At 42.2% G+C, this 25,347-nt stretch overlaps 1 protein-coding gene across 1 annotated transcript in view; it reads left to right on the plus strand.

The window, feature by feature from the left end:
- Positions 1 to 25,347, plus strand: part of LOC122933115 (lipase member H-A-like) — a 44,085-nt gene that overhangs the window by 12,019 nt on the left and 6,719 nt on the right. Inside the window, exons 2-8 of the mRNA XM_044287900.1 lie at positions 2,424 to 2,800; positions 5,936 to 6,044; positions 6,429 to 6,530; positions 10,544 to 10,633; positions 13,686 to 13,853; positions 21,051 to 21,146; positions 24,653 to 24,764. Of these exons, the coding sequence (XP_044143835.1) occupies positions 2,424 to 2,800; positions 5,936 to 6,044; positions 6,429 to 6,530; positions 10,544 to 10,633; positions 13,686 to 13,853; positions 21,051 to 21,146; positions 24,653 to 24,764 (1,054 nt within the window). The remainder of the gene's footprint in view (positions 1 to 2,423; positions 2,801 to 5,935; positions 6,045 to 6,428; positions 6,531 to 10,543; positions 10,634 to 13,685; positions 13,854 to 21,050; positions 21,147 to 24,652; positions 24,765 to 25,347) is intronic.

Below are 25,347 nucleotides of genomic sequence, written 5' to 3' on the forward strand. Positions count from 1 at the left end.
GGCTCTTCTATGCTGTGCCATACGCTGATGTTTTGTTTTGCCGATAAACAGTTCTGAGCATTCCTCATTGCACTGGACTGCGTACACAATGTTGTCCATCTTGTGTTTAGGCGTTGGGTCTTTTGGGTGAACCAGTTGTTGCCTCAGTGTTGCTGGGTTTAAAGCAGACAGGGATGTGATGTTTATTAAAAATCCTTTTGAGTTTCTCAGACACCCCAGCTACATATGGGATAACCATATTCTTGCGTCTGTCATGCTTCTCGTCCTCACTGGTAGTCTTGGTGCTCTTTCTTCTCCTTCCTTCTGTTTCGACAAAAGCCCAATCTGGATACCCACAAGTTTTAAGTGCCCCTCTGAGGTGTTTGAATTCCTTCGCCTTTACAGATATACCATGACCTGGATAAATGAGAACCTTCAGACATACGGAAACAGTCACTGTTTGACGGTGTCAGCCCAGCTGACCAGTGCCAGGTGCCACCTTGCAATTTGGTGCCTGGAGCAACTGCACGTCTGGCTTCCCCCACACTACACCACTGCCATAATGTTCTGCTCTGGTGGACATTCAGAATTTACTATATCGCTTCATTTCTGACCAGCGGCAGTCCCCAGTGTTTGTCAGGAATATACAGGTTTTACAGGATCCATACAAGTCATAACTATAGGTTACGTCAGTGTTGGGTGCTGGAGTCTGAGACCCTGTTCTACATGGAAAAATACTGATGTGATGGAGGTCACCACTTCAGAAGAACTTTCTTCACTGGCTGTAGACAGCAGAGGTTCCCATAAATGTTGACACTGCCAGGGAGAACAGTCAGAGGGAATTTAACATCCTGCTTATTTCCTAAATTATACCTTCTTCTAATTAAAGGGGTTCTCCTGGAATTAAGAAAATAAAAATACTTTTATTATAAATATATTCCCAACTACCTTTCATTAGATATAATGGCTCGTTTTGTCTAGAGAGCAATCATTAGGGGTAATAAAATGTCCGCCGTCCTATTAGTAATCACACAGCAGGATGGGTTGCCTCAGAACAGTAAGGTAAAGAGCTACCTCATCCTCCTCTCCTACTTGTCGGGGATTATGGTCCTGAATACAGTTAATACGATGAATTTCTGTAGGAATGGAGTTCTTGAGGAGACATTAAGTACAGCAAATGGACAGGACAGGCTGTGGTAATGGAGACTGCATACAAGTGGTGCTGCTCATTAGCCACATCCACACACTGCTCTCTGTACTTCATGTCTCCTCATGAACTCTATTCCTACAGAAATCCAGCTGAAGAACTTACCGGCTATGTTCAGGATCATATTCCCTGATGAGGCAGCTCAGTGTTGTGAAGTAACTTGTCCTGCTGTGGGATTAGGACAGGTTTTGTGTGTAGTTATAGAATGGTGGCCAGGAGCATGAGTGAGATGGGAATCAAAGAGAGACACTAAAGAGACTGCACAGATACATAGGAGATTTTTTTTTTATCTCAGCACAATGGCTAAAATTACAACTGGTACAGGTCAGACTCCAGTTCCTCTCTGTAATGTCCTTTACAATCCTGGGACATACTTTTGATTGAGTAAGAGAAGCTTAGGAAGCAGCTTCTCCTCTACCTTCTGTGTGTACAGTGGATGGTAGCTAGTGAGAGATCTGGAAACTAGATGTTCAGAAGAAAACTGATCAAAAATGCCAGATATAAGTGATTTAGTGGCCAGATATAGTGTTATTCCTCATGTGCAGATACTGTACTATTGATTAATGGAGACTTTACAGAAAGGTTGGGTACTCTTTAAATGCACCAATGCTGGGGCTCAGCAGCTCTGTGTACCTCAGGTCCTTCTCTCTGCTTCCCTAGACATTCTCTTCTCCACCTAAACGCCTGTCATGTCAATCAGTTGGAGGGCAAAGTATCCAGGGAATCGGAGAGGAGGAGCTATGCTGTACCTAATTGCTAGTGAACAGCTGCTATACATATGTACGGCGATGTTCTTGGTAATCGTGGAGAGGGCCGCAACGTTCACAGGAGCACTGTCTGGTGCCTTCTAAAACGGCTGATCAGAGAGGGTCCTGGGTGTAGGTCATCAATATTAAAGTCTTGGAAAACTCTTTTAAGGCCTAATTTGGGGTAAGAAATGTTTTGATTTTATTAATTTTTTTTAACCAGCAAGATCAACCCTACCATGCATCCTGCTGATAGACATCCTTTAAATCTGCATTAGACCTCTACAATGCACCACAGCAGGACATGCTTTCTAAAGATCTTGCACTGTTGAGGGGTAGCACTGAAGTGTGAGATACCAGGGCCTGAGAGCTAACAGTAAATAAGGAGATTCTGAATGCAGGTTTGGATGTGACTAGAGTATTAGTACAAGCATGCATAGAGCTGCTCTATACTTCTAGCCTTTTTAACGTTTTCAAACTTCACTTTCTAGATTCTGAAGAAACATGCCATAAATTCACAGACCTGGATTTACCCGATGCCATAGTCGGGACAGATCTTCACGTGCAATTGTTATTATACACCAGAGACAACGCAAACTGCTCATCGGATCTTAACAAGGAGAATGCCACGGCTTTTAGGTATCTGGATGTGTCAAGGAAGACCATTTTTATCACCCATGGATACAGGCCGACCGGGTCTCCTCCTGTGTGGTTAGATGAAATTGTTCAGAAACTGCTCGCCGTCGATGATTTCAATGTAATCCTAGTTGACTGGAACCGAGGTGCCACCACACTGATCTATCACAATGCCGCCGGGAAAACCAGGGAAGTGGCAGACATATTGAAAAGCCTCATTGATGAAATGTTGGTAAGAGATTGCGCACCACAACCATGATGACCTTGCCCTGTGCCAAGTGGCATCTTTGTGATAACCGGTGCACGTTCAAGCATCTGAAAAAGCAGGTGCTTTGGATTTGTCCCAGCTTTCACTCAACCCTTACAAAGGGTTAAATCCGCACTGGGTATCCTCAACATAAATTGACATACAGCAGACTTTTTTTTTTGCAGGAAATGGGCACGATTTTTACTTGCACATTGCTGGGATTATAAAACACTCCATGTGGAGTTACCCATAGTTGCCAACTGTTCCAAATTTGCTGGTACTGTCCCTGATTTTCAGGGACAGTCCTGGAAAACTCGCCCTGTCCCATGTCGAAAATTGGGTGTTTCCAGGGCGGGTTTTTATGCCTTGATTTTATCAACTGAAATGTTGGCATGTATGGAGTTACCTTAGAAGAGTATTTACACCTTAGGACAAGAAATTACTTGTAAAGACTTTAAAGTGTAAAGGGGAAGACTACTTATCTACTTACCTGCTTCCCAGCGCTGGCTCCCCCGCTCCTTCTCCTCCAGGTCTGCAGTGCTCCACCGGGCTCCCTCAATGTCAACATGCGGTTTGATATCCCTGCAGCCAATCACTGGCCGTGCCCTCTTTGAGTCATGTGACCAAAGGGAGCTGCTTACCCCTGCGGCCATTGATTTGCTGCAATGATGTCACACCGGACCTCCCATTCATGCATAGCCCCTTTTGAGCTTAAAAATTCAGTGCTAGCATGATTCTTATTATATCTTCATGGTGGTTAAGGCTCTGATTTTCTGACACTGAGCTCACAGAACATTCTGCCTGCAGGCACCACTAGGGGGAGCTCAGGAGCATCCCTCTATAATAATATCCAGTAAACTCCGTTTTCCTAATCCCTGTATGACCTCACAGGTTTCATCAGACTGTGCTGATATTATTTAGTCCAGTCCTCAGTGATCAATGTAGTGTGAGTTTCCATCAGTCTTGCATCTTCTTGTTTTCAACTGTTAGGAATGTGACTCTCTATGGCGTCTCTCGCTCTCATGTTATGCAATAGGCCATGACTAGTGAGTTGTTCACAGCAGTTTCCACATGCTGCTGTTGGAGTTTTGCTCTGTCTGCTCACACTATGCTGTCATTCTTCTTCCGCCGGATATTTTTAGCCCTGGGAAACCTTTCAGTATACTGGTTTTGAAAAACTTTTGTCACTTCCTACAACTGGAGTCTTTGCTGGCATCAGTGTACATCAGGATCATGCATATGGCGGTATTACAGCTCAGTTTTGTATGGAACCTAAATAGGGCCTCCGTAGAGTTGCACAAGCTTATGATTTTTATATAGAGGCATCTCCAAACCTCTGGATAAGGGCTCATGCACACAGCCGCTGATCGGCAATTTGCGGTCTCCAATGCACGGACAACATCCGTGCTGATTATGCAGATGGGTCCAGACCCATTCATCTTGAATGGGACTGTGATCTGTCTGCACTGCAAAAAAATAGAACATGTTCTATGTTTTTGTGGTGTGGAGCCACGGACGGAAACCCCACTGAAGTACTCCCTAGTGCTTCTGTGCCTCCATTCCGTACTACACCTTCCGGATTGCGGACCCATTCAAGTCTTCAATGAAGCTTAATGGGGAAAAAAAAAAACTGTTTAAGTAAAGCAAGTTTTTTTTTTTAATAATTCAATATTTAGTATATTTAATGTGCATTTAAAGGGGCTTTCCAAGAAATCGCATTGATAGCCTGATCTTAGGATAGCCAGTCGATGTGTCATCTGTGGGGGGGTTTGCAACTTAGCCCTATTCACTTGTATTGACATGGCACCATGCCTGTTGCCACTGTACCCTCTGATCTGTCACTGCTAATCGATAGGGGGTCCTAAGAGTCCAACCCCACCAATCACACACTGATAACCTACCAAAAACCAGAATGGAAAGACTGATAAAATAGGGATCGGCTTAGGCAGGGTGCTGAATCTCCTTAGAGACCAGTCCTGTATGGCGACTTACTGGAAGTACTCCATGGTATGGAGACTTATTGGAAATGCTCCAGGGAAAAATGAATATGCAAAGTGATGGTAACATAATAATGCTGAAAAAAGACATCTGTCCATCCAGATCAGCCTGTTATCCTTCAAGTTGGTTTAGAGGAAGGCAAAAAGACCCCCGTGATGTAGAAGCCAATTTTCCTTACTTTAGGGAAACAAAAATTCCTTCCCGACTCCAACCAGGCAATCAGAATAACTCCCAAGAAAGAGAACCATCTCACCAGAGCTACCTATTGGAGTCAAGATCAGATTTTTCCAAAAAGACTTGGGATTTGACAAGGAATCATAGCCAAGCCAGATATGGAGCCATAGACAGCTGTTTCGGGGGGCTGCTTGCCCCTTATCAGTATGGAGTAGGATTCTGCCTGGCTCAGTGCGATGCCTTGAAGAGGCTTAGGCTGGGTGCTGAATCTCCTTAAAGAATCCAGTCCTGTATAGAGACTTACTGGAAGTACTCCAGGGTATGGAGATTTATTGGCAATGCTCCATGGGAAACAAATACGCAAAATAGGTGGTGCTGGTGAGATGGTTCTCTTTCTTGGGAGATACCTCTTTGCAAGTAGGGATAAGAAACTGAAGAATTTGGTTTCTCTGAAAATCGTCAGAGCCTCGTCATTCTCTCGCTTCCCTTCTCTGTCCCTCCCTTTCTATTTTTCACAACCCATGCTATATCGCAGACGTATAACACATAAACAGTGTAAAATAAAAGTTATTAATTGTACTATTTATGGAGGAATTTATAATGAGTCACAAGCAGGTTCTCTTGGTTATGTGACGTATGTGTGTAATACTGGGTCACCGTATGAAAACCAGATGAATCATCTTGTATGTTCAAAGGTCACCGAGTAAAGAGCATAGCTGCGTCACTGTGTCTAACGCTTCAACATGATTTCATGTGAGAAATAAAATGCTCTAACACAGATTCCATAATTTTCAACAGGAAAATTAGTCCTGCAACCCAATTGACTCATTTTAAGCCAATGGTGTCCACAAGCTGCCTCTGGTGTCCATGCGATGGATCCGTCACAGTGACAATAAACGATTTAAAGTAACATTTCTTTTAATGCTTTACTGTATATATTTTTTACAGAGCCAAGGGGGATCACTGGACTCCATCTACATGATAGGAGTCAGCCTTGGGGCGCACATTTCCGGTATTGTTGGGAAAATGTACAATGGTTCAATTGGCCGAATTACAGGTGATTCTTTGTTTTTCTGTCCTGTCACCTGCTATCTTTTAGCTTGCAGACATGAATACATAATTGTAATGTAGGTCTGCGAATGAGCCCACTAATGTTCCTTTTAACACTTAGCTGCTAAAACAATGTTTCTTCCCTTTTACACTAGGAGCATGGAAGTAACCTGAGCTCTGAATGATAAATTCTCAAATAATTTAGTCCAAATTAGTAATTGATTTCCATTGACTTAATTAGTCAACCACCCTTCATCCCCAGTCTCTCCTGATGTAGCCAGGGTCCATCTTTATCACTTATTACTAATTTATTTTTATGATGTTGTTTTGTGGTAGTTTATTTGCAGTAGCATTTTACCGAACCTTCTCATTCTTCTCCCTTGGGTTGTAGGACTGGATCCTGCTGGACCTTTGTTCAACGGGAAACCCCCTGAAGAAAGATTGCATTATACTGATGCAAAGTTCGTAGATGTCATCCATTCTGACATTGATGGTAAATGTATACTTTAAAATATTTCAGCTGTCTATCTAGACTACCAGTATATATTGAAGATAGAGATGAGCGAAGTTTAGAAAAATTCCATTTGGCAGCTTTGTAAAAGTTTGCCAAGAAATTTGATTAGTTCTGAATTAATTTGTCACAAATTGCTATAAATCAGGTATACCCAGGCCACTCTGCCTTAGGGTACGGCCACACGGAGTGGCCTGCTGGGGGCGGTTTGGGCCATGTTGTGGTGAAGAATTGCACAACCAATTAGCTCGCAGTTGCTTTTTATTTAATAATGAAGACCACACTGTGTAGTCGATCTTCATTGTTAATGGCCGCGTGGCACCTTTAATGCACCTTTAAACATGGGCTGTACCCACATCTCCAACCCCAGCACTCTCCTGCCCTACAGGTGGGAGCCCTTCTTCTGCCATCTGCTTTTCCTCGTTTTCCACATCATCTAATATTAATGAGCATATGTCATCAGGATCATCCAGCTCCTCCTCTCTCTGAACCTTGCTGACTTTCCTAGGACATGGAGACTTTGATGATTAGGAAGAAGTAAAGCCAGCAAAAGATGAGGATGGTCATCCTAAAGACCTGCCCCCCCTAAGGGATGCAGACTGGATTGAATTGCTTGCCACGCAGGCAGTAGAATAATAAAGGCTTCCATCTTATTGGTATTGGCCTAAGTTCCTGGTATTGGCCTAAGTTCCTGGTATTGGCCTAAGTTCCTGGTACTGGCCTAAGTTCCTATCGTAAAGACCTGCCCCCCCCCCCCCCCCAAGAGGTGCAGACTGGATTGAATTGGTTGTCACGCAGGCAGTGGAATAATAAAGGCTTCCATCTTACTGGTACTGAAGTATATATCTTAGTTTACAACTGATGTTGGAATAAGTAAATGTAGGAATAAATAAATAAAACTGACGGACAATAAGTCTCCCTGCGTTCTCCTTCTCCAATATTCTTCTTTTAATTGTTTTCAGGAAAACTGTCCCTATGAGCACTTGCCACATTTCTCTTTTGCTCAGCTTACAGGACCATGCGGGATGAGTGTTTTATAGGGTTGGTACATCACAGGGGATGGCTATTTGTGGATTGGCTGGCTGCAGAGCATTCTGGGTGATCTTGCGTTCCTGGGCTTATCTCCTCTACACTTAGTTTTGCTTTGTAACACGTGCAGCTTCCAGTTTAGGAAAACCTGATTCGTTACCATGATGCGTGAGAAAATTCGGATTCATTAGAATGGAAGTTTTCCTAAACTTCTGACCAAATTCTGCTTTGAATGCTTCACTTTGCTCAACACTAATTTAAAGGGGTTCTTTGCTTTGGACAATCCTTACTTGTCTCTTGAGAATAAGCACATTGCAAAGTATGACCTTGTTGGGAGTCCCATGGGTCATTTACTATCTGTGGTGAAACCTGGCAGTAAGGGTTCAGTTTCCCTGCAGCACCACCACAGGTAAAAGTAAGCATTAAAGGATAACTGTTACACTTAGACCCTAATTTCAATTTTCATATATGTAGTTACTAATGACATGATATTCCAGATTCAGTTACTATTAGACTGACTTACCCCATATTTAATAAGATTCAGCCCTTAGCAACCAGTCTGCATAAAACTGCAATTTCACTATTCAGTTAAGATGGCCGCCACTGCCCTCCCCATGAGGCTAATCCCACCTGCCCTCACTAGCCAGTAACAATAGCCCCCAAAAAGTGTCAGCAACCAGAGCCCTCCCCCCTAAAAGGTTAATCTCCTGCAGCACAAAGGGGTCCTCTTACCACATGTTGCTTTCATTTATACACTGAGCAGACGGCAGATCTCCCTTCCCTGGTCTGCGCTGCTTCAACTCTGCATTCTCCAGCTCTGCTGAGTGAGGGAGCGTCTGCCAAGCGCAGGGACAGGGAGAAGTGCACACAGCCCAGGCACTGTTATCAGCTGCTGGGGAGGACCTGGCTGTAATCATTTACTTACAGTCCCTGGCTGTCCAGTAATCTGACCTTGCACGCAGCCTGCTTCTGCGTCCTCCGTCCTTCAACACAGAGGACGGACCTGCATAGCAACCTGATTTTAAGCACAGGTAAAAGTAGGCAGTACAGATATTAATCACCACAATCTAATACCCCCCCCCCAAAAAAAAAAAAAAAGAGAAATATGACAGTTATGCTTAAAACAATTCTCAATACAATCAGCAGACTGTCCATGTAATATAGAGCTAGAGATGCTCTTTGTAACCACTCTCAAGCAACGCAGGACTTTTCTCTATTGAGAGAGATTGTATGCCAGGCATGCCACCCTGGGTTTCTGGGAAAAATAATTAAATGAGCCTATCTGATGCCAGAATGTAGGATGTGCTTATTTTCAGATATTTTTCCTAGAAACCCAGAGGAGTTTTGACTGGCATATGATACTCTTCATGCATAGTCTGCGCCTTCTCTAAGAAAAATTGTTCTCCAACCAAGGACTCTCAGCAGGGCCACATCTGCCATGAGGTGAGATGAGCATTTAGCCTCAGACGGGCAATCTGCCTCTGGGGGGGTTCAGTTTACGGCAGGGTATTGGAGCCTTTGGCTGCCGTTAAGCCTCATAGACCTCAGGCCTGAAGCCTATGAAGCAATAGAATGCGCAGAAGGTCTCGATTACATCACGGTCACCTCCTGTGCCAGGTCTCATGTGATCACGTCATCGCATGAAAGTCAGCACAGGAGGTCCTGGTGATGTCATTGCGGCCGCTTGCGCCAGGATTACTTCAGAAATGCTGCCATTTTATATGTTTTATATCACTTTGTGAATTAACTTACTGCTAATTTGGGAAATCTATCATTAACCCATTAATCTACTATATCGTTACTGCTTTCATAAAATAGACACAAAACATCTAGTGAAGCCAGTCAACACTGTTTACACCGACCATCGAAATTTCTGTGATTTTTCCAAAGTAATTGAAAAATTAGTCACTAGCTTTGCAAGCAATATATCTTTTTTGTATTTTCTGTGCTGTCTCCCCATTACTGGGAGGGAAAGATATACAACCTATAATTTCCAGAATAAAATGCTAAGATAAGACAGAGATGGTCTCTGAAGAAATTCAAGAGAATAGGAGTCAATGAGTCGATTACAATTTAATTTATTGACCGTGCTCACGTTTACTTACATTTTCTCTAGCTGCATATTTTCCTAAACGCACGAACAGATATATAAAATATAAAAGATACTTATGTGAATGTTTAAAATGTCCAATCTGTGGCTCTCTTTACAGCATGCGTGGACCCCCTTGTGGGGCATGCTGAGAGTCGCAGTTTTGCTAAAGTTAGGCTACGTTCACACTAGCGTTAATATTTTCCAGTATTGAGATCCGTAATGGGGTCTCAATACCGAAAAAAAAAACGCTTCAGTTTTGTCCTCATTTATTGTCAATCGGGACAAAGCGTAACTGAACAAAACGGAGCGCTCCAAAATGCATTCCGTTCTCATACCGCAGCATGCTGCGGTTTGCTTTCCGTCCTGGGATGCGGAGCAAGACTGGTCCGTCATGGCCCACAGTGCAAGTCAATGGGGACAGATCCGTTTTCTCTGACACAATAGAAAACAGATCCGTCCTCTATTGACTTTCAATTGAGTTCATGATGGATCCGTCATTGCTATGTTTAAGATAATACAACCGAATCCGTTCATAACGGATGCAGATGGTTGTTATATCAGTAACGGAAGTGTTTTTGCTGAACCCTGCCGGATCCAGCAAAAACGCTAGTGTGAAAGTAGCCTTAATTCACTTTGTCAACAAACTAATTCTGTTCATTGCAAGTTGCTGCATATTGCTAGAATATATCAATTTAAAGAGTGACTGGTCACTCGTTATTGATGACCTGGTTCATAATTCATTATAAGGGTCATCTGTATAGCTGGAGCATAGACACTAAGAATAATGTCCCTTGTTGGACCCTTCTGCACTCTCACATGAAATCACAATCTAGGTCATATTTTTTACTTTAAACATGGTTTATCTCATTTACAGCTCTAGGCTATCGGGAAAATTTAGGACACATTGATTTCTACCCCAATGGAGGAACTGATCAGCCGGGTTGTCCAAAAACCATATTGTCAGGTAAATCCATTTGCTTCCAGCACTCTCAAATTTTGGCATCATGTCATTGTAGGTCCAGCACTCTATGCTGATTAATTTCTTAATATAACTTTATTTTGGTCACAGTTTTGTTCCTCTAAGGCTACATTCACATGGCACGGATACTAGCCCACGTGCCTACCACAATTTGCGGACTGCACATGCCGCCGCTATCATATAAAATGCCTATTCTTGTACACCATTGCAGACAAAAATAGGACGTGTTCTATATTATTTTTTTTTGCAGGGACTATGGATGCGGACACCACACGGTGTGCCGTCCGCATCTTTTGCAGTCCCATAGAAATTAATGGGTCCGCACCTAATCCACAAAATTGCAGAACAGATGCAGACTCATTCATACGGTTGTGTGAATGTAACCTAATACGGAGCTCCAAATCCCATGCATTGACCTAGAGTTAAAGTACACCTAAACTTTTCGAAAAACTTTTCAGAATAAGCCTCCATATGTGCATACACGAGTTAAGGCGCTATATCTGGCTATTTTTTTTATTTTTTTTTATGACTCTTATAGTATATGTCGTTTTTAGTAGTTTTAAACTTTGCATGCTGTATCTCTAATTCTCAGTTGTCTCTGAGCTGGTGGGTGGAGACAAGTCGTAATGATGTCTCATAATAGACTACACATGGAGACAGCAGATTATGCTTCCTAACTCTCTCTCACGCATGCAGAATCACTCAGAGCAGCATATATGGTATTGCATAGAAGTACTGGGCAGTATAGATGTGAATAAAGTACTTAGGGAAAGATAGAAAACTTACTATTAGCTGTTGAATCATTCCTGTCTTGTGACTGTCTCCCTGTTTATCTCTGTATTTTCTCTTTCCTTCTACTTTCTACATAGACTTTTATGTAATCTGATTCTTCAGTGAACAGGCAGTCTGTCATCATCTCACAAAACTGATATCTCTCAAATTTCAGAAAGAAAATTAGTTTACAAAATTAGTGGTGGTGGGATAGCTGATAAACTCAAGAGCAAGGCATTTTTTTCTGCTAAGATATATTACAAAGTTTATTATATTTACCTGTACTATAGATTTAAGCAAAATTGTACTCTAATCCAGTGACCATTGAAATAATAAAATCTGGGTTGTTTGCATCCACCACTAGTGGGGGGCTTCTGATATTACTGCCTACTGTTTTATAATTGGGTAAATGTATACAATATATACTTCTTCTAGTGGTGCATGCAGGCAGCCACAGTTTTATAATGTGTGGAGATGTGAAGCTCTGCAGCATAAAAACTGTGTGTTGACCATTATAAAGTTATATTAAGAAAAAATGAACATAGGATATGGGGCTTATTGAGAAAAAAAGAAAAAGAAATAGAATCCCGGAATAATCAGGAAAAGGGAAGATCAAATCTGCTGTCAATCAGGATGTTTTTCCGTCCGGGAAAAGAAGAAACGAAGGGGGTGTAGGAGTGGGCAATGCACCGAAAATAAAAGACAAATAGAAATTAGTGGTATAGAAGGTGCATACACGAAGAGCATTGAATAACATATTACATGTCAGACAAAGGGGGAAATGTATGCATTAACCTGTCCCTGGAATAAAATATACATTGGAAAAACAAAAAGGCCCTATTCAAAAAGATTACCGAAGCATGTATAGAATATTGGAAGGGAATCGGAAGGCCGGCCACCATCCAAGAGAGGGAACCATAAAGGTCAATATGAAGAGTTCAGTGTGGATTAGAAACTGGAACAAAAATCAGAGAGGAGGGGATTTTATCCAAATCATGTCTAAAGCAGAGACATAGATTTTTAACCTGAATTCCTTGGCCCCAATGGGAATAAACCTCAATCTAACTGAGATTTATTTATGGAGAGATGAAACATCCCAAATATGATCATCATGACTTTTTGGCACTTGGTAAAGGAGGATGGTCCAAGGTTAGGTGAGAAACGTATAGATACATAAATGGCAGTTTTTGGAACCACACAGGAAAGTGCTTTTTCCGAAACATGTAGGATCCTGTGGCCGTAGCCGTAGGTCTAGCAATGACGTCACAGAAAGTGCTGTCAGTGAGCTAGCGGTGTCACCGCCCGGGGCACACTCTGCATAGGGGTGCACCACCAATGAGGTGATTGCCTCAGGCAGCACTGGGTAGGGGCAAGAAGGGGGGCAGCCGAAGGGCCATGGGCTGAAGGGAGGGGGTTAGGCTGTTTCAGTTTTCGCCTTAGGCAGCAGAAAGGCTAGGTGCACCCTTGCTCCGCATATACGTTCTACTTGGAGCTGACCTGCCTTACCTTGGATTAACACAGTTGTCTGGTGGACTGTGCAGAACAAGGGAATCCACAGAGAAGATTTGCAATGTGCACTGGGAATCACTGCAATAGCGAGAACAGGAGCTGTTAATCCCCCGCGTGCCTTTAAATCTACCAATTGGAGAAGCCAAAATAAGATTAAAGGAGAAAATGCTGGGACATTTTTATTTTTTGTGTACATTTGTTTAGCATTCGTTTAATATTACAAATAAACCCATGTCATGGTTACAGGCCGTAAAGTCAGCCCATGCGAATGAATGATGAGCCAGTAATGGTTGGTCCCATCCCTTTGGTATTATGTGTCTTGACCCTGTGCAGGGCTCCCCTCTCCAGATAAACAGTAGTAATAACAAATAAAGGGGGTTCCGAGAGGCTGTGAAGTAGAATACCAGTATATGTTTTTCTTGGTCCTGCATGGCAAAGCTGTGGACCTCGTTTGACCTGTCCTTGGTCACAGTTGTGCATCTAGTCTTTCTGCTGCCTGAGGCAAAAACTGAAACAGCGCCCCTCCCTCCCCAATGTCAAATTTCTTAACCTAACCCCTTCCCTTCAGCCCATGGGCCTTCGGCTGCGCCCCTCTTTTCCCTACCTGGTGGTGCACCCCTGCTTGGCCAGCCACCCCCACTTCCTCCTGCCTATCTGCGTACTTCAGTGACAAAAAACAAATTTTTATATACTAAGATTTAAAAAAAATCTAACTTGAGTTTTACTCGACCTCTGACTAAACTTCTGTTTTGTGCAGGTTCTGAATATTTTAAGTGTGACCACCAGCGCTCCGTGTTTCTGTACATAGCATCCTTGACCGAGTCCTGTAGCGTTTTGACATTTCCCTGTGAAAATTACAGAGATTATAGAATTGGAAAATGTGTGGATTGCCAGGAGTTTGCACCGCTCAGCTGCCCAGTTTTAGGTACAGTGGATTATTCGTATTCTTCTTTATATACACACCTGATATGATGGATAATTGATAAATGAATTTTGATGTTGCGCATAAATCACATAAATGGGTTTTCTAATGTTAGGATTTTGTAACAAGCCCATTTGAATCTTGGCTTTTATCATCAGATAATTTTTAGGTCCAACATTCTGTGAGTCTGTAATGTCCTAAAGAGAATCTGTCACCAGTTTTATGGTGTCCTGACTAAGGGCAACACAAACTAGTGACAGATCTCCTCAGCAAAATCCTGGGGCACGTTCTTTAACCTCTTGGGAACATATGACGTACTGGTACGGCATGATGTCCTGGTACTTAACCCCTTCACGTCTGCAATCTGTATATATACGTGATAGCTGCACATACCCCGTGCAGCTACCACGTATATAAACGTTCTGGCAGCTCTTTAATCCAAGCGCTGCAAAACGCTTGTATTAAAGCTTCTGCCCCTGCCCTGTATGCTGTCACGGACAGCATACAGTGCAGAAATGCCGGCAAGGGACCAATCAGAGTGGTCCCTTGCCGGCAATCGATCCGATTGGTTAGTCTGTGCAGACTAACCAATCGGATCGCGTCAGTGTTAAAATGCCGGTTTCAGGCTCTGATCTGCGCTCTGCAGATCAGAGCCTGAAATCGGTAATGTGTCCTGAAGCCCCCGATCTGTGCCCCCTTGAAGCCCCCGATCTGTGCTCCTTGTTCTTGATCGGCCCCCCGATGCGGTCCGCCCCTTCTGCCCCGATCTGTGCCCCCTTCTTGTCAATATTCTTATGCTGACCCCCCCCCCCCCGATGCGGTCCGCCCCCTCCTGCCCCCATCTGTAAGTAAAATGCTGTCCCCCTATCCCCGTTTCCAGCGCTCTCCGCTGTCCCCTGCCCCTGATGCGGTCCCCCTTGTGTGTGTGATGGCGGCGGCTCCATTCCTGAGCCGCCGCCATCAGCAGCATGTGTCAGCTCTATGCTGACACTGCTGTAACCCCATAGATGCCGCAGTAGCGGCATCCATGAGGTTAATAGAGGGAGGGGGCTCCCTCTCTCTCAACCATCAGGGCTGCTGCGATCGCAGCGCCCGATGGTTGCCATGGCAACCGGACACTTTGCAAAGGCGTCCGGTTGCCATGGTATAGGCGTCCAGTGCTGCCACCTACAGGCATCTGATTGTATTATACTTTGCAATGCAAGAGCATTGCAAAGTATAGTACAACCATCAGCCTCAATGGATCTTCAAGATCCAAGAGAGAACTGATAAAAAAAAAAGTGAAAATAATAAAAGTAAAAAAATAAAAATGTAAAAAATAAATTTACTTTTCCTATAAAAAAAACCAAAAACAAACAAACAAAAACCACACATATTAGGTGTCACCGCGTCCGTAACGACCATCTCTATAAATATATCACATCATCAACCCCGTCCAATAAACACCATAAAAAATAAAAACGGTGTAAAAAATAAGCCATTTTTGTCACCTTACATCACAAAAAGTGCAACACCAAGCGATCAAAAAAGGCAACTATACCCCAAAATAGTACCAATCAAACCGTTACCTCATCCCGCAAAAAATGAGCCCATATTTAAGACAATCACCCAAAAAATAAAAAAGCTATGGCTCTCAGACTATGGAGACACTAAAACATCATTTTTTTGGTTTCAGAAATGCTATTATTGTGTAAAACTTAAATAAATAAGAAAAAGTATACATATTGGGTATTGCCACGTCCGTAACGATCTGCTCTATAAAACTGTCACATGATCTAACCCCCCAGATGAACGCTGTAAAAAAAAAACAAAAAAAAAACTGTTCCAAAACAGCCAATTTTTTGGCCACCTTGTCCCATAAAGTGTAATAATGAATGATCAAAAAATCCTATGTACCCAAAAATGGTACCAATAAAAACTTCAACTCTTTCTGCAAAAAATGAGCCCCTGCACAAGACGATCGGTATAAAAGTAAAAAACATATGGCGTTCAGAAAACCAATCCAGCAAAATCTGCCTTCCAAAAACCATACAGTGTTCCTTTCCTTCTGCGCCCTGCCGTGTGCCCTTACATCAGTTTACGACCACATGTGGGGTGTGTCTGTAAACCGCAGAATCAGAGTAATAAATATTGAGTTTTGTTTGGCTGTTAACCCTTAATGTGTTAAAGAAAAAAATGTAATAAAATAGAAAATCTGCTAAAAAAGTGAGATTTAGAAATTTCATCTCCATTTTCCTTTAATTCTTGTGGAACACCTAAAGGGTTAATAACGTTTGTAAAATTGGTTTTAAGTAACTTGAGGGGTGTAGTTTCTACAATGGGGTCATTTATGGGGGGTTTCCACTATGTAAGCCCCACAAAGTGACTTCAGACCTGAACTAGTCCTTAAAAAGTGGGTTTTGGAAATTTTCTTAAAAATGTTAAGAATTGCTTCTAAACTTCTAAACCTTGTAATGTCCTAAAAAATTTAAATAACGTTTCCAAAATGATGCCAACATAAAGTAGACATGTGGGGAATGTTATGTAATAAATTTTTTATGAGGTTACACTTTCTGTTTTAGAAGCAGAGAAATTGAAATTTAGAAAATTGCAAATTTTTAAATTTTTTGGGTAAATTTGGGATTTTTTCCAAAAAAAGGAGATATATATTGACTCAAATTTATGACTGTCATGAAGTACAATGTGTCACGAGAAAACAATCTCAGAATGGCGTGGATAAGTAAAAGTGTTCCAAAGCTATTACCACTTAAAGTGACGCATGTCAGATTTGTAAATTTTGACCTGGACACTGGGGCATCAATGACCTTTGGTCATGAAAGGGTTAAAGACACATGACGTACCGGTACGTCATGTGTAGTTCCGATCACCGCCGCGCGGCGGGCGATGATCGGGACTGGGTGCCTGCTAAAATTAATCAGCAGGCACCCAGGAACATTGCGTGGGGGGGGGGGGGGGGACCTGTGACCTGTGACCTGTGACCTGTGTCAATTCAGACCTGTGGTTTGCGGCATTTACGGGTCGTTGCGGTCGGCGGTGCCATCGGGTCCCCGTGCGGCTGTAATGGGGACCCGATGGCATGGAAGGCAGCGCGATGACTTCCTTAGGCATCGGCGCTGCCTTCTGGTGAAGAGCCTGTAAGATCCAGCCCCCTGGATCTCACAGGCAGGAAGCTGTATGAGTAATACTCACTGTATTACTCATACAGCCAATGCATTCCAATACAAAAAACTTTCGAAAAAAGTTAAAAAAAATTACGTTTTCCCCCAAAAAAATTGAAAGTTTAAAAATAAATAAATGTAATTTCCCCCAAATAAAGTAAAAAAAAAAAAAAAATAGACACATGACCTAACCCCTCAGATGAACACCGCAAAAAAATAAAAACTATGCTAAAAAAAATTTTTGTCACCTTACATCACTAAAAGTACAACAGCAAGCGATCAAAAAGTAATACGCACCCCAAAATAGTGCCAATCAAACCGTCATCTCATCCCAAAAAGAGCCTCTATACTAGACAGTCGCCCAAAAAATTAATAAAACTATGGCTTTTAGAATGTGGAGACACTAAAGAAAAAAATGCTTTATTATGTAAAAAAACTGAAGCAAACAACCAAAAAAAGTTGTCATATTTTGTATTGTCGCGTCCGTGACAACCTGCTCTATAAAAATACCACATGATCTAACCTGTCAGATAAATTTTGTAAATAACAAAAAATTTAAACTGTGCCAAAACAGCTATTTCTTGTTACCTTGCCTCACAAAAAGTGTAATATAGAGCAACCAAAAATCTTATGTACCCTAAAATAGTACCAACAAAACTGCCACCCTATCCCGTAGTTTCTAAAATGGGGTCACTTTTTTGGAGTTTCTACTCTAGGGGTGCATCAGGGGGGCTTCAAATGGGACATGGTGTCAAAAAACCAGTCCAGCAAAATCTGCCTTCCAAAAAAAGTATGGCATTCCTTTCCTTCTGCGCCCTGCCGTGTGCCCGTACAGCAGTTTACGACCACGTATGGGGTGTTTCTGTAAACTACAGAATCAGAGCCATAAATATTGAGTTTTGTTTGTCTGTTAACCCTTGCTTTGTAACTGGAAATAAAATGATTAAAATGGAAAATCTGCCAAAAAAGTGAAATTTTGAAATTTTATCTCTATTTTCCATTAATTCTTGTGGAACACCTAAAGGGTTAACGTTTGTAAAATCAGTTTTGAATACCTTGAGGAGTGTAGTTTCTAGAATGTGGTCATTTCTGGGTGGTTTCTATTATGTAAGCCTCACAAAGTGACTTCAGACCTGAACTGGTCCTTAAAAAGTGGGTTTTTTAAAATTTCAAAAGATTTGCTTCTAAACTTCTAAGCCTTGTAACATCCCCAAAAAATAAAATGTCATTCCCAAAATGATCCAAACATGAAGTAGACATATGGGGAATGTAAAGTAATAACAATTTTTGTAGGTACCTATTACTATGTATTATAGAAGTAGAGAAATTGAAACTTGGAAATTTGCTAATTTTTCAAAACTTTTGGTAAGTTTGGTATTTTTTTATAAATAAAAATGATATTTTTTTACTCCATTTTACCAGTGTCATGAAGTACAATACGTGACGAGAAAACAATCTCATAATGCCCTGGATAAGTCAGTTTTAAAGTTATCACCACATAAAGTGACACTTGTCAGATTTGCAAAAAAATGGCCTGGTCCTTAAGGTGAAATATGGCCGTGTCCTTAAGGGGTTAAAGGGGTTCTCTGGGCTTTTAATATTGATGACCTATCACCAGGATAGGTCCTCAATATCAGATCGGCGGGGGTCCGACACCCGGCACCCCTGCAGATCAGCTGTTTGAAGAGGAGGCTCTCCTCTTCACTGTTTAACTTCTCGCCATTGCCTCTGCAGCGGTGAGCAGGTGTAATTACACCTAACCGTCCCATTCATTTCAATGGGACGAATCGCTCCTATACAAGTATATGGGAACGATCCGTCCCACTGAAATGAATGGGACGGTTAGGTGTAATTGCACCTGCTCACCGCTGCAGAGACGACGGCGAGAAGGTAAACGGTGAAGAGGAAGCAGCGCTGGCACGGCGCGCGCCTCCTCTTCAAACAGCTGATCGGCGATCTGATATTAATGACCGATCCTGAGGATAGGTCATCAATATTAAAAGCTTGGAGAACCCCTTTAATTGACTTGTTTTTCTAAAATCTTGTCTTAAAAAGCTTCAGCACATGCCAATGAGTCCCCATATTCATGAGCTCCTGATTTTTTTCCGCCTTCTGCTGCTGATTTGGTTAGAAGAAAATCAGTAGCAGAAGGAGGAGAAAGCCAAAAGCTCATGAATATCAGGACTCGCCAGCATGAGCTGGAGCTGCAAGAACCTAGGAGAATAAAACTGCTGAAAGATTCCCTTTTAAGAACTAACCTTTTTTTTTCAGATCCGTTTTACATTTTGTAATGGTCACATTCCAAAAACCATAACTTAAATTTTTGTTGTTGGCAGAGTGAGTGGCATGAGGTTTATTTTTCTATCAATAGCACAGTGTGAGAGCTGTAGTTTTGTTTTTGTGCCAACTTCCATTTAATTTTGGATGTTCAAAATGGTTCATGGTGATGAATAGGTTAAGCTACAAAGAAAGCGGAGATTCTAATTATGTTTGTTTTTTGTTTTTCTTTTATTTTTTGACATATGAAAGCAAATTAGTGTAATTTTTTTCTATTTTTTTTTTTTGTTCTTATTTAAAGGGCAACTGTAAGAAGGATGAACTCTATTAAACCATGTACAATGCCTGCTAGGGTTGATCTTGCTAAGCGATAACATACGTTTGTTATGTTAATCTGCCTTTTATGAGGAACTAAGCTTTGGGCAGGAGCTCCCTTTTGTGTGCCTTAGCTCCACTTCTGTGTAGCTATTGGTACTCCCTTCACCCCTTTGACAGTGTCAGACATCTCACTTGACCCAGGAATCCTGTCTCTGTGCCGTAGATTGACAAAGTTGATTAATGCACAGTACATCTGATTCAGATTAGGTCATCCTCCTCCCAGAAGAAGAGATACTTGGCTTTTCTTGGAGAAGACGTCCACTGCATCAGGGAGGGTTGTGACCTCTAATGACCATCTTCTCTTCTGGGTGGAGGATGATGTTATCCGTGCATGCCCAGTGGTCATCCACACTGCTGGAGAAGTAAAAGTACTGCAGACATGGAATTACTGGGCCAGGTGAGATACGAGATTGTCAGTCACGGGGAAAGGAGTTAAGGTACACCAAGGGGCTCAAGCTTGCTCTTCTGTGCACTGAACATCGCATGTGCATAATCATTAAAAGTTAAATTGCTCATGAGCGGCCCAACATAAGAAAGGTATGTTTTTGCCCAGAAGGTTGTACCCTATCAGCCAGTATGCCTGGTGTAATAGGATTGGTCATGCTGACAAATGTCCATTACTACTTGTAAACCATGTATTCATTACTATTTGATTATGATTTTTTAACATTTTGGTAACATTTTTGGTGACCACTAGGGGGCTCAATCGCCAGTATAATACACTGCAGTTTGTGTATTGCAGCCTATTAGCTCTGTTAGCAATATGCAGGGAGCCTATAAGGCTTTAATTCGGCAACCATGGGGGGTCATAGCTATCGTTATACCTCATCAAAGCCCTTAGGTGATGTAGTTGCTATTGACAGCTGCATCTAGGAGGTTAAACGGTTGCCTCCAATTTCAGCAGATGAAGCAGGGTGTCCACTATGTTACAGCTGACACCCGCTGAAGGCGCAGGATCAACTTTTGAGCCTGCGCTATCAATGCACTGTATACAGGAGACTAATTTGGAAGGGGTTAATATATCTTTAAAGATGTTGCCATTTCTTTTTTTCTGATCCAGGGCCCCAAAATCCCTACGTTGACATAGATTTATAACCTGTTGGCTGCTTGCAGCTACCACTAGTGGGAGCATGGGAGCTCAGTGCATACTGCCTTATTGAGTTCAATGACTAATAGTCTGCAGTATGCTCCTTAGCTCCCTCTAGTGGTGACTGCAGGCTGAGAATAAAAAGGCATAAGCCCTAAAAAAAAATGTAAAAATATATATTTTTTTCTACTGACCACAGCTGAATTTAGTTGTTTTGTATAGTTGCTGACCATACAATATGCTTGATGCAGACTGCCATCCACTGCGCAGCTAATGGCTTTGTTTGCGTATTTGTTACAGGTTTTTATGCTGATAAGTGGAAAGATTATCTGGTGGCGAAGAATCCTCCAGTGACTAAAGCTTATTTTGACACGGCTTCGAAGAAACCATTTTGCAGTGAGTGAAATTGAATTTGCATAAAATAAAAGCTGTCAGACTGAGATAATAGTGGCTCGGGGAAGTTGACGACATTTGCTTGGAACACTAATTGCTTTAGACTGAGCATTGTGAGCCGTGAATAATAATGCTGGGAAGAAGGGCTGCTCAGGGTACATGTTTTGTCTTCCGCTTTGGCCTAATTCTTTGTTGTAGCAGAGTTGGGGCTGATCCCTGCTCTTCAGACACGGATTTCTTTTCACAGAGGGACCTATTTAAATACTGTTGTGTGGTCAGAGCCGCTTTTGTTCTCTTGGTTGTGCAGTGATCTTTCATCTTTTCTGTGCTGCAGGGGCGCACAAAACGGAATTATCCCCGCCACCCCAGGGACAGGCTAAGCCCGCATCTCTCTGATAACAAAGAGAACAAGTGAACAACATGACCTTGATTTAGAGAAAATGCAGTAAACATACAAATATAATTGCAGAAAGCACAGAACTAGGCTTGTAGATGTACAAGTACATGGGAACTCCAGTAGTCATTCAGTGAATGGGTAGTAAGTCACGGCAAGGGGAGCATTGTAATTTATATAAAGGAATTCAATGGGAGACATTGAACACGTAAAACGATATTTACACCCTGCTTAAAATGGTTATTATGGTGGGGTCCATAATTAGGTAATAAAAAAATGCATGAACAGGGAATAGTTATATTAAATGGGATGTCCCTAGTGATTACATTTTTTACATATAAGCATTACATGAAGAAGCATTACTCACCTCACCGATTTTCCCCCCCCCCCCCCCCCTCCCACTGCCGATTAAATGCTTACTGGATGACCGCTGGTCTCCACTTTCTGGTCCCAGTTCAACACACAGGATGTGGGAGGGGATGTCTGCTCAGCCAATCGGTGACCACAGTGGTGACCTGGCTCAGCCAGTGATTGGCTGAGCAGGCATCTCTTGGCAATTCTTGTGCACTGATCCCAGGCCAGATGGCCAGATAAATGGAAACCAGTGGGGATACAGTAAGCAAAATGGTTACAGTGGGGTACTACTTAGATGAATAACATTTTAGTTATTTTATTTTTTGCTTTATTTTTATTTTTTTAAACCCACTAAGCCCTTTTATAAAAAAAATGTAATCCCTTTTCTAGCTCTAGATATGCTCAAATAAGATATCAAACAAACAGACCCTATATTATAAACTTTTCTTTTCATTGAGCGCCACTTAAGGATTTGTAGCATCTTAAAGCTTTCTCTATCTCCTCTAAAATAAAAAATAAACTTTTAAATAGCTTTAATTTTTAAAAAGAATTAAGCCGTTTTGTGTCTTCAGTTCTTATACAGGCCAAAATGTCCTCATGGTTACAGACAAAAAAAAAAACCTGTGTAGTCTTATCCAGCAACAATGTATTAAGATGGCACATTAGAAAAATCTCTTTCAAACCCGCCAATTTTGGCGGGACCCCCAACCATCGTATGGGGGCCTCCTGCCTCTCCTCCAGTGGCAGATGTCAAAGGAGATAAGGTTGTGCAGTTGGATTTCAATTGCCCAATGTTATTGTTCTTGGGTGCCATGTTTATACGAGGTGCCAGAGGAGTCGGACATGAGCTTCTTCCCCTCTCTCCATTCACAACACATGCACACTTCATTTGATTGAGCAGCATGCATGTGTATGGGAGGATTGGGAGAGATAGATTGGGTCAGATATTTCATGTGTATGATTTGCCTTTCTGTCCTTCCTCTGCCTCATTCTTTCCAGCCTATAGACAGGAGGACAAAGGGCTGATGGAAGGGAGCAATACGTGACTAAGATAAGGAGGGAAGTAACTGATTTCTGTGTAAGTGTCTGAATTTCCTCAAAGCACTGTCCGAAAGCCCGGGGAAGACCAACCTGCAATGACTTGTGCTCATGTTTACTGTTTTAGAAACAAATTCTATACTAAATTCCCCCTCAGTCTTCATTGTGGAAATATATATTATAGGTTTCACAGAATGGAAAGTAATGGAAAGGCTAAAAAAATGATTGCATTCATCATGTAAAGGGCCAGCAACCTCTAATAAATGCATGCAGTCTGATTCAACCACCTGGCAGTACTATGGGTACTTTTTAGCGGTATGTCGGCAGTCTCCTCTATCTTGTGGAATATTGCTTTGGCACCCGCCACACTTTGAGATGGACTGGCCACCTGGATCTAAGGTCTCCACCTCACAGCTTGGGAATTGTAGAAAGAGTTAATAAAAATGGAATTGCACGCCTGTGCTTATTTGGAAAGATTGCAAAGGGAACTTGCAGTGAGACTCAAGGAAGACTACTACCAGCATTGTTACTGCTGATGCACAGCTATTGGGAAGATTCTAGTCTGTAATACATCTCAGAACTGTGCCTATTGCTGCTATATGTACTGCAACTCCCATTATCTATTCAGTCAATAGTTATTTATTGCAACCAAACGGATGTGGTCATTGCATTAATCTGCTGGGCCCTACCTACCTCTGCCCTCCTGCCTTGCACCCATCCACCTAAAATCAAGGGCTCCCTAGACAACACCAGTCAAGATCCCCTAAAAGTGTGACCCTAGGGAAGAAAAGATGCACTCTGCATTCACTGTACGGCCCCAGGGAATGTTGGAGTGAACCACTACCAGTCCTGTCAGTTGCACAACTACCTCTCCCCTCCTCTTAGCACCAGAAGAAAATAACGTACACATCAGGATGAGCAAAATGATCATGTAAAAGGGTGTTCTTGGACTATGTTTGACTATCCATAGATTTGATTACTGGGGGTTTGTCCAATAAGACCCCCCCCCCCCCCCTTCCCCAGTCATCATCATAAAGGGACCATAGCTCTCATGCAAGCTCAATATATCCTTTTGATTAGGCTAGTTTCACACCAGCATTTAGGATCCGGTAGGCTGTTCAACGCCTCATATAAATATAGCCCTAAAAACGTTAAGTGACTAGGATTAGCTGTAGTACAAAGCAAAATGACTGCTCCTATGTAAGGCTAGTCTCCCACTAGCGCTTGGCAAATCTCGCGTCATTCCAGCATTGCCCAAAGCCTCCAAGCCCTCATTAACTGTAATGAGGACCAGCGGAGATCCATTCACAATCCAGCAAATATGCCGATAATCGGCCAGAAGAAAACCACTGCTAGACAGCGATGTTTAAGCTTCCACTAATGCCGGAATGCATAAAGATAAGGCAAGTTACCGTATAGTCTGAAACTAGCCTCACATAGGAGCAGTCATTTTGCTTTGTACTACAGCTAATCCCGTTCACTTGACATTTTTAGGGCTATGTTTATACGAGGTGCCGAAGAATGGCTGCATCTCAGTAGAGGTGATTCGGGAGCTTGCATAAAGTTCCTCTTTAGGGAGACAAGTTGGTATAGGGAGTCCTTTTAGACCAGAAAATATTTCTTTAAAGACCAACCATGGCCACTGCCATCGTCTTAATTCCCAGGTCTAGATTCTATTGCATGTTGGGTGGGTCAATGATGGGAATTTTTCTTTTTCTTTCAGTATTTCATTATTTCTTGGAGTTCATCACATTAAATGCTGAACCACGTAGTGGATACATCACTATCAAGCTTGAGTCTACATCGGGAAATGTTACAGAATCAAAGCTTGACCAGTAAGTAGTACAAATCATTGCTACATGTGACAGCAATTCTGTGAAGAAAAATTGGGGGTCAGTTAGCACATCCAGTGCGCAGGTGCGCGTTGCCATGGCTTAAAGCACAAAGGCAAAAAAATGTACAATGCAACAGCACTCTGCAAACCAAATAAACTACAATAATGCCAAAATAATAGAAAGTATTCTGGTTCAAATGCTACGCTAATAAATTTGAAATGCTTGGCAAATCATTTTGTACAAAATTATTTGGGCCCGTCTGCTAAACGTCAAGGCGATCTCAGTAAGACGGGAACCTAACACTAAATACCACATTAACTGGTGCCTTATTGGCCTCCATTACATTCAGGGAATGCAGGTTCCACATGCATGCTGTACCCACATTATATTATGCCTCTTATGGTGCCAAATGGCCTCTATTATATTAAGGGGATGCAGGCTCCTCGTGCATGCCGAACACACACTATATAATACCCCTTTGGTGCCTCCATTTTGATCAAGGAATGCAGGTTCCACTAGCATGCTGAGCCCACTCTGTATTCCACCCTACCTGGTGACAAATGGCCTCCAATACATACAGGGA

This window comes from Bufo gargarizans, chromosome 3 (genome assembly GCF_014858855.1).
Source record: "Bufo gargarizans isolate SCDJY-AF-19 chromosome 3, ASM1485885v1, whole genome shotgun sequence".
Lineage (NCBI taxonomy): Eukaryota > Metazoa > Chordata > Amphibia > Anura > Bufonidae > Bufo > Bufo gargarizans.